At 36.8% G+C, this 14,294-nt stretch overlaps 1 protein-coding gene across 2 annotated transcripts in view; it reads left to right on the forward strand.

The window, feature by feature from the left end:
* The window catches only part of PKHD1L1 (PKHD1 like 1), a 152,943-nt gene that overhangs the window by 82,649 nt on the left and 56,000 nt on the right, over nt 1-14,294 (forward strand). For both annotated transcript variants that reach the window (XM_032415905.1, XM_032415904.1), the window contains exons 49-53: nt 1,577-2,606; nt 3,965-4,156; nt 8,242-8,393; nt 9,520-9,679; nt 11,127-11,298. In XM_032415905.1, coding sequence (XP_032271796.1) covers nt 1,577-2,606; nt 3,965-4,156; nt 8,242-8,393; nt 9,520-9,679; nt 11,127-11,298 — 1,706 coding nt within the window. The remainder of the gene's footprint in view (nt 1-1,576; nt 2,607-3,964; nt 4,157-8,241; nt 8,394-9,519; nt 9,680-11,126; nt 11,299-14,294) is intronic.

Below are 14,294 nucleotides of genomic sequence, written 5' to 3' on the forward strand. Positions count from 1 at the left end.
TCTCTTCAAGTGTTCTCTCTTTTTTTTTTTTTTTTTTAAAGATTTTATTTTTCAACAGAGAGAGAGACAGCTAGAGAGGGAACACAAGCGGGGGAGTGGGAGAAGGAGAAGCAGGCTTCCCGCTGAGCAGGGAGCCCGATGTGGGACTCGATCCCAGGACCCTGGGATCATGACCTGAGCCGAAGGCAGACGCTTAATGACTGAGCCACCCAGGCGCCCAAGTGTTCTCTCTTAAGAGAGGCCTTTCCTCACCATCTTTATTTGAAATAACTGCCCAAACCTGTTTTCCTTTATTTACTCATAACTCCTGACATATATCTATTTTCAATCTCTCCCTCCAGAACATAAATTCAATTAGTTCAGAGATTTTGTCTTTCTGGTTTTCTGCTGATTCTCATGTGGCTGGAACAGTGCTTGGCATATAAGAGGTTCTCAACTGATTGTTAATTGAACCAAAATATAAATAAATGAACAAATATGCAAGTTATCCACAAGAGATTAGGAGCCCCTCTGTATCTTATTCATATTCAGTCTATATAATCAGAGTTTAGCCTAGTTTTTGTCAAGTATTCAGTAAATGGGAGGAAGGAAGGAAGAAAGGAAAGTGGGGAGGGGAGAGGGAGTGTGTGAGAGAGAGAGGGATAGTAAAACCTATAAATCTATTACACTGGGAACACCTAGACTACAAACAACGTATGGAGGGTGATAGAGTCCACATCTGTGTTTTATGAAACTTCCCTCCTCCTAAAATATGTTACAGATATGTGACATCTAAGATATAGACTGAGTGAGGTTGCCAGGGTCAATCTGTGTATTAATTATTAATAATAGTTAATTTGTAATTTTTAGATGGAGAATGAAAATAAATAGGTGCCCTAACATCTTCCTTCCTAACCTTCTAGAATCATATTACACACACACACACACACACACACACACACACTGGCATCCTCTGTATTAAACTACTAGGTCGTAGACCTATTGAAAGAAAGCACAGCACAGTAGTTAATAACAGCACCAAATGTAAAATCAGACCACCTTGGATTTAAAAGGAGTTTTATAACCATGAACAAGATACTTAGCCTTTGTGAACTTCAATTTCTTCATCTGTAAAATGAAGCTGAGGATCACTGGCTCCTTCGTAGGACTGTGGTGAAGACCGTGATCGTGTATATACAACAGAGCACAGTATCTGGCACACGGCAAACATTCAAGCAATGTTTCCTGTTATTATCTAAGAATCAAAGTGAAGGAGAAAAATAAGCCTTTGAGAGGTTTTATTTTGCTAAACATGGAAGTTTACTAATAGACTGAAGTGAAAAGCAGAAGATTCAAAGATGGCTTTTGTTCATTCATTCATTTGGTAACAACTATGGGCTGTTATATGTTGAATAAAACAATGTAGGTTGAAGGTCACTTAACATTTTTGAATGATAAATGTGAATAATATGGAAGATATAAATATTAATAATTATTATTATAAAATTGGAGATTATTTTGAAACGAGAAGATAGAAGCCAGACAAATTATGAGTATATGTGTATCACTAAATAGCTATGATTTCTGGGCTTGACAGATATTCCATGCTGGCCAGGCTTTCCGGTTGGGGCGTTATCCAATACATTGGCACCTGCTTGGAGATTTACAGTTTAAATCTTATGTAAGAGGCTGTGCAATTCACCAGGCCTATAACAGAGCCGTTACTATCCATAACACACATCACCTGCTGGTGGAGCGGAATATTATATATGATATCAAGGGAGGAGCATTTTTTATAGAAGATGGCATTGAACATGGCAATATCTTGCAGTATAACTTGGCAGTATTTGTGCAGCAAAGTACCAGTCTTCTGAATGATGATGTGACCCCGGCTGCATTTTGGGTAACGAACCCAAACAACACCATACGACACAATGCAGCTGCTGGTGGCACTCACTTTGGCTTTTGGTACCGAATGAACAACCACCCTGATGGGCCGTCCTATGACCGAAACATTTGCCAAAAAAGAGTTCCTCTTGGAGAATTCTTTAACAACACTGTTCATTCTCAAGGTTGGTTTGGAATGTGGATATTTGAGGAATATTTCCCCATGAAGACAGGATCTTGTACCTCTACAGTGCCAATGCCTGCGATATTTAATTCACTGACTACTTGGAATTGTGAAAAAGGAGCTGAATGGGTCAATGGAGGTGCCCTTCAGTTCCATAACTTTGTGATGGTAAATAATTTTGAGGCTGGAATTGAGACCAAAAGGATCCTGGCTCCTTATGTTGGAGGATGGGGTGAAACCAATGGAGCAGTGATTAAAAATGCCAAAATAGTTGGGCATCTCGATGAACTGGGAATGGGGTCTGCATTTTGCACAAGGAAAGGCCTGGTTCTCCCATTTAGTGAAGGCTTGACTGTGTCATCTGTACACTTTATGAACTTTGACCGTCCCAGCTGTGTAGCTTTGGGAGTGACGTCCATCACTGGAGTTTGTAATGAGAGATGTGGAGGCTGGAGTGCAAAATTTGTTGACATCCAGTATTTTCACACACCAAACAAGGCTGGCTTTCGATGGGAACATGAAGTGGTACTGATTGATGTTGATGGTTCACTTACAGGTAAATGTTATGTTCTAATTTCTGATAACATACATTGGAAATATATTTGTGTTAACACAGAGAGTTGAATTGTCAAAGCAGACTCACATGAATCACAGACCTTACCCAGCACCAAACTTTGCAAGTGATTTAAGGATATAGGTCAACAATAGGCTCAGGTTAGACGTTCTTTTCTGGAAGAGACCCAAATCGTCAAATGTGGCCTCCCCAAATATCCTTTTTTCTTGCATTTGCACTTTGGTTTGGAATTAACAGCAAATTCTGAGCAATATTTATGGAAACATTGACTACAAAAGGAAATCATTTCAGTTTTAGAGCTTCTTCATTTTATATATATTCAGTTAATTATACAGATAAGAAACTGTTTACATGACTACCCAAATTCTCCAGCCAGTCATGCCCCATAAATATATATATTCCAGGTTTATGTACATAAGCAATGTGGGTAGACTGGATATATCCTACTAAAATACTTTAAAGGAAAGGAATAAGTTACAGGCCTGCTGTTAACCCTTTTCTTTCCAATCTAAATTCTGAATTTGAAATTAATTAAAAGAATATGTTAACTGTAATATACAATGCAACATAATTTATAGGTTAAATTTTTTTTACCATTTCAAGTTTAGAGTATGCCACATTTTCTGTAAAAATTCATAATTTCTAGAATTTAGTGTCTTTACACATTTTTAATAATAAAGACTTGTCTAAGATAGCAAGGATGTATGTGTGTGATTCTACATAATACTTTAAGAGATAATTGACAAATAAATCTACAGATATTGACAATTTACTTTTGAAAGACTTTGTAAGATGGGATAAGATTCATCTCAAATTCAAACAGGCTGAGTTCTCAACTATAGCTGTTGACTTTTGTCTCCTGTTCTAATTGTGGATTTAAGAGGGAGAACATTTAGGTGGTTCTAATATACAAAACTTTGTGTAATTTTTTACAGTTTATCTAATTCAGCTTAGATATTTAATGTTAGTTGGCAGTCTATTGGTTAAAAGTATGGACTTTATGGTCAGACTGCCTGGATTTGAATCCTTCTGTGTGCCCTTGAGCAAGTTACTTATCCTACTTCCCATCCCATGTTTGGCTCTCATGGGTGCTTCAGATCCTGTGTTTCAGCTACATCTACAGTAAGCTCCCTGACTGAAGAGTCCACTGCAAAGCCTTTGCATGAGGTCCTCTTGCCCCATGCCGCCCCCCCCCAGAATGTGCCAGGACTTTTAGATTTTGTTACTGGGACTATCGGTCACAATAGCTATATGTTGTAGACAGTTTGGGATTTTGTTTTGTTTTGTTTTTAGTTTTCTTACATGATATGGGAAACATGCTGTTTATGTCCCTCTCCTAGGTCACAGAGGACACACCGTCATTCCACACAGCTCACTGCTGGACCCTTCTCACTGCACTCAAGAAGCCGAGTGGAGCATTGGGTTCCCAGGGGCTGTCTGTGACACCTCAGTCGGCTTCCACCGTTTGGCATTCAACAAACCTTCTCCAGTATCTCTGCTTGAAAAGGATGTGGTTCTCTCAGACTCTTTTGGTAAGTGGAATATAATAGTTTAAGCCACTAACTTAAATATGTTTTTCTATTTTCATCATCATCTTTTTAAGTTGTCACTCACTGTTTGGAACATGGAAAAAGTACATTTGTATCAGTCAATAACCAGGCAGGAAAAAAATAACACACCCAAAATGGGCATGTGAGGAGTATTGAATAAATACATGGACCAGCATGATGTTCTGCTTGCTCAAGGAGCACCCAGACAATATTACAACAGAGAGTAGGAAATTGGAGCAAGACAATAAAATATACCATCATCCCTGCCAGTGAAGGCAGACCCTTTTGATTATCTTTGTTGATTGAAATGGGATGAGGGAGCATTTCTTAGGTCAGTAGCTGTACACCAGGTGCCAAGGATTGTCGATTTGCTGGTTTGTTTCAGTAAAGATACCATACCTGGAACACCAGATGAGCTTGACATCATTACCAGACTAGGTCGCATTAATTTGCTGTCATTATTCATGATCCATTTGGCATTTGCACCAGCCAAACACGCAAGTTAAATGGGGATATCCCTTTGGTTGAGAGATGCAGGAGCCCACCAAGAACCCCCTACTTCCTCACAGGGAGAGAGTCAGGGGAATAAGCTCATTTCACATTCCTCCTTGCCCAACTTCTCCTTCTCTTTCGTGTGTTTCCCATTGTCCAAACTCATGGAGAATGGCGAACCATGGATCTGCAGGAAAAACAGTAAGTATACCATGCCTCTTTTATTGTTTATTATGATGTTATCAGTTATTATAGTTAACTTTAAAACATTCTTACTAGAATTTCTTCCTCCTGTGAATTGAAAGGGCCATACACCTACTCTCTGGGCAGTGGTTATACCCATTGTCTCACTGACTTAATGACATGAACCTGGCAGCCATTTCTTTTCTTCTGATAAACAGATGTCCAGAATGGAGCAACATTACTTAAACTTTGAGAGACTATGGTACAATAAACAGTATTTTAAGCAGAATATCTGTGAAAGTTTTCTGACAGGCTGAAACTAAAAGGAACCAAAACATCAAAAGCAAATGATGTGATTTTATCTGGTGAGGTAATATGTTAGTATTTCCCATTACTATGTCATAAAATAGTTACTTATGATAAAACTTTTAATCATACCTCCAAATACTTTATGATATACCTATGAATAGACTGAACATTAGCTTTTTATAAAACACAGTCTAAGATAATTTTACAGAGGACTCAGAGATGTAAAACCACCCTAGATAAATTATTTTAAATATACAGAATGATAAAAAAAGATATATACCTTACACTATTAATTTTTAAGCAGTAATATTTAAACATTTTAAATACTTTGGGGTTTTTTTGTTGTTATTAGTGGTGGTGGTAGTGATGATTTTAGAGAGAAGTTTTTGTGTTTTTATTTTTGATTCGAGAAGTCTAATACTTCTGAATTGATGAGATTGTAGCTTTCTTGTGAAGTCTCTCTGTGCCTTTTTGCCTGATCCTTTCAGGAATGAAGATTTTTATTTAATTACTAAACTGAACACCTTGGTAGCAAGATCTATAAATTTATCTTTCTGTCACCCACATAACTCAACACAAGACATTGCAAATAGTAGGAATTCAGTAATTATTGAATTACAATGGAATTAGTTGTAGTCCTCAGACCAAATTATGAGTGGAGAAAACATCACTCCAGGTACTTTTCTTATTTAATGTGACATAAAGAATAAAACAACTTTCAGAGTCAAGAATATTTTACTGTTTTTATTTGATCTCCATTAAAGCCAAATAAAATGATTTAGTACTAAAAATTAAAAACAGAAAAAAGAGATCACTGTTTTCATTTTATATATATATATATAAAATTTATATATATATATATAAAATTTATATATATATATACACTAAATGAATCAAAAGTTCAACAAATATACTAGAACAGTGGGAAATAAGATTTGGTATAACTTTACATGTATCTATTAAAGTGTCTCATGCATGATGTTGTGTGTAGCTCTATGTATATATGTGTGAATATATGTATCTTTATGAATATATATGTAAAATTAGACCAGATGGCAAATTAATTTGAGATACTTACTATTAGTGATACTATAGACCAGATGGCAAATTAATTTGAGACACTTACTTTTAGTAATATTATTTTTTTAAATATCAACTTCAAATTTCAGTCCAAGATGCTTAAAATCAACATACTGAAAATGAGTGCATCTGAAAAAAATTAAAGAAACACAAATAACTATGAAAAATGACAATTAGTTTTTTTTTAAGATTTATTTTTCCATTTTAGAAAAAAAGAGCATGAGCAGGGAGGGACAGATGAACAGAGAGAATTCCAAGCAGGTGCCATGCCCAGCAAGTGTGGAGCCTAATGTGGGGCTTGGTATCCGGACCCTGAGATCATGACCTGAGCCAAAATCAAGAGTCGGTTGCTTAACTGACTGAGCCACCCAGGTGCCCCACAATTAGTTTTATTTACAAAAAGAGAATTATCAAGCAAGTTCAGGTTAAAGTATAATTCCATGCATCAGAAAACTTTAGTGGAGGTTGGTTCTGCCAAACATAGAGCAAATTCCGGAGGTTTTGGATGATTTTCATGAACTCTTATGTAAGTCAGCTATTGCTTCATGACAGATTATCCCCAAACTTAATCCCCAAAAGGGATTATCCCCAAAGCTTAAACCAACAATCATTGTTTTCACTCTCATGTCTGAGGACTGGGTTGGTTGATCTTGGATGTGCTCAGCTAGGATGCTCTGCTTGAAGGTGAGGATCCAATGGGCTTTGTTCCTCCCCAAAAGTTGAATTCAGTGTGTAAATACTGAAAAAATAAACACACAATAAACGTGTGTTTATTCCAGAGTGTAGGCTGAAGGGAGAGCCAACTACCTGGGGCAGGCTCTTTGCATTGTAATGGTAGAGGTTCAAGATGGCAAGCTTCATCCAGCAAACACAAATGTTTATGACTGTCACATCACCCAACATCAACAGGTCAGGGAAGTCTACTCAGCACTCAAGGAGGGGAAAGGAATGAGTATTTGCTGAGTAATTCAAATCATCATAGTTCTTCTTATACACTGCAGGTCTTTTGGAACTGTATGTTTTTAGAGTCCCTGCTCACGGCTTTTTTAAATGTAATGCTAATTCACAAGCCTAAGAATTAATAAATTTGTTCCTCCTTGATATTGGAACTTTTTTGCCTTATTCTCCAAAGAAAAAGGATGACAGTTTATTTTATAATCTTTCATCTAGCTTTCTCCCCCTAAATTTGTAGGGGAAGAGTTTGCAAATTTAACATAAAATTCAATCAGAGATGAAAAGAGAGAGGGGATGGAGAGGAAAAAAATAGAATATGGGCAATTAATCATGTCTTCTTTATATTCTAAAAAATCTTTTCAAATCTTTAGCTAAAGTTGTCAGGTACTCTTTCATGAACAAAGCATTACTAAATTAAGTATTTTTTCCCATAACAAGTAATTTATGTTCCAAGTTTGTCATTCACAAACCTAAGGGTATCATGGCCAGTGTTCATGGTAAGTCTGGTGGTAGCCAAGATTCTTAAGAGCTTTAAATCAAAACTTTACATTAGTACTTGTTACGTAGATTTTGATTAACTCAACAAATACAGGAGAATCTAATAAAGAATTAGAGCTTATATTTGCATATCCTGTAAATCAAGGATCCTGAAATAATTAAATTCGGAGTTAATTTAAGTTCTTAAAAGAATAACAACAGAATTTTATTTTAGATCAATATTTAAAGAATTGTATTAATATATTTAAGCACTTTTGTCATCGTAGTCATTAATCATCATCATGTTTGATTTTTTTCTTTCCCTAAGGAATAAAGACTTCATCTCAATTCAGAATTCCAAGTGAGAAGGCATTTTTATGTTTCAGTTAAGTGTAATATGAAACATTGGGGCCTTCAGTTAACAAAGACATTTAGAACATAAGTAATGAAATGCTATTCTGACCTCTTCAGAGACTTCCATAAACTAGGCTAATATTTCACTTGTTTGTAAAAAAAGGAATTTTCTAGAGGTAGAGAAGACTGTTATTTGTTTGTTTTGTATTCTGCTATAGGCACAAGCATTGTTCCCTTTCAGAAGAAACGACTGACTCATATGTCTGGATGGATGGCTCTGATTCCAAATGCAAAGCACATTAACTGGTATTTTAAAGATGTAGATCACATAACCAACATATCTTATACGTCAACATTCTATGGATTTAAGGTAAACAAAGAGCTATTAAATTCATCTTCTAATAATGATGATTGCATAGTATGCGAATGCAACCTATGTCCTGTCCTTATACCAGTTGTTAGGCCCAGAATGTGCTTGCCTCACATACTGACCTGGTGAAGTCCTGCACACACTTCATGACCCACCCTAAGTCTAAAAAGTAAGCTAAAAAAAGAAACCTTGTGTAGGAATCAGAAGTAAGCAACATCTTTGCCATATTCCCATAATACTAAGCTTGTGTCCTGTTATTATTATCATGATCATAACTAACATTTATTGAGTGCTTATGATATTCCAGGTACCAGTTAAGGGCTTTAGAAATTGTATTTTAAAATATACCAAACACAGACAATGACGGGCCAAGTCCTGTGTGCCCACCACCTAGCTCCATCTGGATCTAACATTCTGTGAATCTTTACTTTTGATTTTTTTTTTTAAGAAATAAACATTTTTGGGGCGCCTGGGTGGCTCAGCCGTTAAGCGTCTGCCTTCGGCTCAGGTCATGATCCCAGGGTCCTGGGATCGAGTCCCACATCGGGCTCCCTGCTCGGCGGGAAGCCTGCTTCTCCCTCTCCCACTCCCCCTGCTTGTGTTCCTTCTCTCACTGTGTCTCTCTCTCTCTGTCAAATAAATAAAATCTTAAAAAAAAAAAAAAAGAAATAAACATTTTTGATGAACTGGAAGTCCCCTGTATGGCTTACTCTCTTCTCATTCCCCACTCTCCACTCTTGTGGTAACCAATATCCTGAATTGGGTGTTTTCATCCCCATTCATGTTCTTCTAGTTATACTACATATGTGTAGCCATAAACAATACCTAGGATTGTTTTAAATGTTTTAAAATATTACAGAAATAAAATATTCTCTAAATACGTGTGTGTGTGTGTGTGTGTGTCTGTGTATGTGTGTGTACAGAGAGATTTTCATTGCCTTCGGATAGAGTTAGCATTATTGCCATAGACATATAAAATGTTACTAAACAGAATATGAATGCAAGATGACAAACTAAAACCAAAACTTAAGTCTAAATATAAGGGCTAATTGTATGTCATCAAAATTAATGTATATTATGCAGGATATTAACATATAAAATCATATTTGGGGGCAAACACTTATAGGAAGAAGACTATGTAATCATATCTCATAACTTCACTCAAAATCCTGATAAGTTTAATGTTATTGACATGAGGAATGGCTCTTCAAATCCGTTGAGTTGGAATACTAGCAAGAACGGAGACTGGCACCTTGAAGCAAACACAAGTACTCTATATTACTTGGGTATGTATTCATTAGGCAAAAGTGATTATTTTATCTAATGCTTTGTCTAAAGAAAGAGAAAAATTGCTTAATGTGCAAATATGTTATACAGTGTCCTCTGTATAGTAGGATTCAATAAATGTTTGCTGAGTAAAAGGATTGGAGACTAAATTTATGTCAAAAAAGGCCTTGAGTTGAGTCAAGGACTTACATTTTATGTTTGGAGATAATGCCAACACTCTTACAGATGGCCCTAACATTTACTTCACAAAATTAGAGGAAATGAGTACAAAGGAAACTGTCAAATATTTTGTTTCCATTTCTATTATTTTATTACTTGGGGGAAATAAAAATATTTAAGAATAAATTTTGAGTTCCAAAATATTGTCAAGACGTTTTGACTGTGTGCTTCTCAATAAGACATGTGCATTTCATCAGAATTTTTCCATATGAAAGGGGAACCCTCCTACACTGTTGGTGGGAATGCAAGCTGGTGCAGACACTCTGGAAAACAGTATGGAGGTTCCTCAAAAAGTAGAAAATAGAGCTACCCTATGACCCAGCAATTGCACTACTGGTTATTTACCCCAAAGATACAAATGTAATGATTGAAAGGGGTACGTGCACCCCAATGTTTATAGCAGCAATATCCACAATAGCCAAACTATGGAAAGAGCCAAGATGTCCATCAACAGATGAATGGATAAAGAAGATGTGGTGTATATATACATGGAATATTATGCAGCCATCAAAAGGAATGAAATCTTGCCATTTGCAATGACGTGGTTGGAACTGGAGGGTATTATGCTGAGCGAAATAAGTCAATCAGAGAAAGATATGTATCATGTGATCTCACTGATATGAGGAATTCTTAATCTCAGGAAACAAACTGAGGGTTGCTGGAGTGGTGGGGGGTTCCCACTGGAACCCCAGTTTCCCCCAAGTAATAACTGGTGGCTGGGTGATCGACATTGGGGAGGGTATGTGCTATGGCGAGCGCTGTGAATTGTGTAAGACTGTTGAATCACAGACCTGTACCTCCGAAACAAATAATACATTATAGTTAAAAAAAGAAGAAGATAGTAGGAAGGGAAAAATGAAGGGGGGAAATCGGAGGGAGAGACGAACCATGAGAGACTATGGACTCTGAGAAACAAACTGAGGGTTCTAGAGGGGAGGGGGTGGGGGGATGGGTTAGCCTGGTGATGGGTATTAAAGAGGGCACGTACTGAATGGAGCACTGGGTGTTATACGCACACAATGAATCATGGAATGCTACATCAAAAACTAATGATGTAATGTATGGTGACTAACATAACATAATAAAATAAAATTTAAAAAAAGAATTTTTCCATATGTATTCCATACATTTGAACTCTACCGAGTCACCATCTAAAGAATATTTTCAAATTGCCATTTTCTTTGTCTACATTTGATATCATATTAATTTAAACTACTTTACTTTCAGTGTCAGGAAGAAATGACCTTCAGCAGAGCCAGCCCATTTCTGGGACCCTGGATCCTGATGTGAAGGATGTTATTATTAATTTCCAAGCTTACTGCTGCATTCTCCAGGACTGCTTTCCTGTACATCCCCCATCAAGAAAACCAATTCCCAGGAAGCGACCAGCCACATATAAGTATATAGGCCTTTTGTTTATTAATACCTTCAATAGCACTTGATAGAATTCTTTTCACATGTCACTCTTGGGTGAGAAAATAATGTCCTCATCCTGCACAATGCCTTGTAAGTCACAAAGCACTTCCATACTCATTACTTCACTTGGGCCTTATAACCACCCTGATGAGAAAATGGAAAAATCGCACAAAAAATGTTGTGTGAATGTTACTGGTAATCTTAGACTTGCAGAATGTTGGATATGGACTATTAGACCAACTCCCTTATTATAAGGTGAGAAAGCTGAAGCCAGTGACCTTTAGTGAATTACCCAAGATCACAAAACTTCTTGATGACACTTCCAAAATAGCACCAGAAACAAAGTCTCCTCATTAATCCAATGCTTTCTTAGTGGGTGGTGTCTCTTTGTCTAGAATAACTGTCATGGTCAAATCTTGTAGCACAACTTATTTAATTTTGTTTCAAATGTTTGACCCCTTAATATATGTTAATTCGTACAGTTAAAAATGATTTTTCTATCTTTGAAACTTACATAGCCCTTTACCTTTATTTCTCATGTGGAACATTGCTCTCTACCTTGAGTTATAGTAATAACCATACATCATGGTACTAGCATGTGATGGTTGGTACTAGTCTTTAAGGCCCTTAGAGGTATTATCCTGATTTGATGTATATTTGTGTCCTTTATGGACAAATGATAATCATAAAAATAATGATAAGAGCTGCTATTATGCATCAAGCACAACTCAATGTTTTTTATTACGTGAATTACATTTCAGAATATACAGATGTAGTAGTAACTATTGTACAAAAGAATAATAATTGAATTTTTTGATATATTAATTTGATCATTAAAAAATATTTGAACACCTGCTATGGCCCAGGTACTGTGCTAAGCACTGGGGAGTCAATTGTAAACAACACAGATGTGGTCCCGGCCCTCATTACACTCACATTCTATCCAAAGAGACAGATCCAACACAAGCAAGCAAAGATACAAAAGAGTAAACAGTGTGAGTGAGTGATAAAGGTTATAAGGGGAATGGGGAGGTGTCTGGGACAGAGAGCAGTATGGCAGGGACCTCCTTTGGGTAGGGGGATTAGGAATAGCCTCTCACAGGAGGTGATATTCCAGCTGAGACCCAAAGGGTGAGGAAGAGCTAACCATGTGAAGGGTGGGAGAGGAGTGTTCTAGGCCCAGGAAGCATCTTGGGCAGAGGCCCTGATGTGGGAAAGAGTATGGCATATCTAAGAACAGAGAGAAAACAGCATGGCTGGACCCTGGTGAGCAGAGGAGAGTGGCCTAGAAATGGTGTTGGAAACAGGTGGAAATCAGACCATTCGGGTCATGCAGGCAGTTAGTATTAAGAAATAGAAGAAGCTTTTAAATGATTTTCAGCTGAGAAGTAATGTACTCCAGATTACATTTTGGAAAGACCACTTTTGCTACTCTGTCAGTATTATAGAGGGACAGTGGAGAAAGCAGGAAGGCTCATGAAAAGACTTGAGAGAGCTGTATTAGAGACGTGCACCATCAAGGTTATTGACCAAAAAGTCCTTATATAGTCTAAGGTAGATAGAATTATTGAAAATTTAATTAATATTTATCATTTACACACATAATAGATTTAGATTGGTCTAGACCAGGATGTGACAGGGGAATATGTTGGTATGCTACATGTATATGTCTTAGCATAGGTTGTTTCCCCCCATGGTATGAGTTCTGCTCACTAGAAATAGCTATAATTGGATTTATCAATTTATATTATACAGAGAGATATCAGTGAAAACAAACAGAATCTTGATCCAGGATGGGTACCTCAAGATGAGGATATAAAACTCTAGTGTGCAACATACATATGCTTTGTTTAAGAGGTGTTAGGCTTTATTGATCATAACAGTGCACAATAAGAAGAACAATATATAACGTGCATAGTATAGTGCTGTTGGAGATAAGAATGAAAGGCTATTAATCTTGAGAAAAACTAGGTAAAATCAGTGATCGAATCCATACAATGCTGGTCAGGTTTTTTAGTTAGAAAGATACAGCCATTAAACGTAACTTTCTCTGAAATTGCTTCATGAAAAATAATGTATTATTGTAAGTCTAAATTAACTGCTGACCTTTCTTTTAAACCCAGTAAAACAAATTTTTATAACAGAATTTTTAACATATTTCAAATGTATAATACAAGTACACTTTAACCAAACTATATATTGACTGTTTTATAGAATTCAAGAATTTGTATCATGGAATTTTAAAATTTTTTACTAGTTCAGGAAACAACCTCTGGTTGTGAACATTTTCCAATGGGGAAAAATATCATCAACTTTATAATAATATTCTTTACAACAATTTGCATGGGGGTGGTTTCTGGAAAGTATAGCAATGAAAAGTAGAGACTGCCTCTCCTCTAAGGGTTTTTTATATCTCTTTCAGTTTAACATAACCTTCACTCTGGTTGCAGACCTGCCATCCCTGATCCCATCCCAGGGGCTTAACCTCATTGACTCATCCTTACCAATTCAGAAACCATCCTTCCATCCCTCCCTTCACAGAATCTAGTGACCATATCCTCTTGCCCCCTGCCCCCATGCAGTAGCACCATATGTAAGGGTCTTTAAATGGACAAAGGATGAATGTCTTTTCAGTTTCTACCATGTGAAATCTTTTTTTTTTTAAGATTTATTTATTTTAGAGAGAGAGAGTGCAGGCCAGGGAAGGGGCAGAGAGAGAGGGAGAGAGAGAATCTCAAGCAGACTCCCCGCTGAGCATAGAGCCCAAAGAGGGGCTCAATCTCACAACCCCTGAGATCATGCCCTGAGCCAAAATCAAGAGTTGGACGCTTAACCCACTGAGCCACCCAGGTGCCATTCTACCATGTGAAATCTTGTAAGGAAATTAAATAATTTACATTTTAGCCAAAATTAGGGTATCACAATGAGGATTTAGTGGGAGAAAAGGTGATTCAGATTGTAGATGGAAAGGAAGTTTTC

The sequence above is a fragment of the Phoca vitulina genome, unplaced genomic scaffold, assembly GCF_004348235.1.
Source record: "Phoca vitulina isolate PV1807 unplaced genomic scaffold, GSC_HSeal_1.0 scaffold18, whole genome shotgun sequence".
Lineage (NCBI taxonomy): Eukaryota > Metazoa > Chordata > Mammalia > Carnivora > Phocidae > Phoca > Phoca vitulina.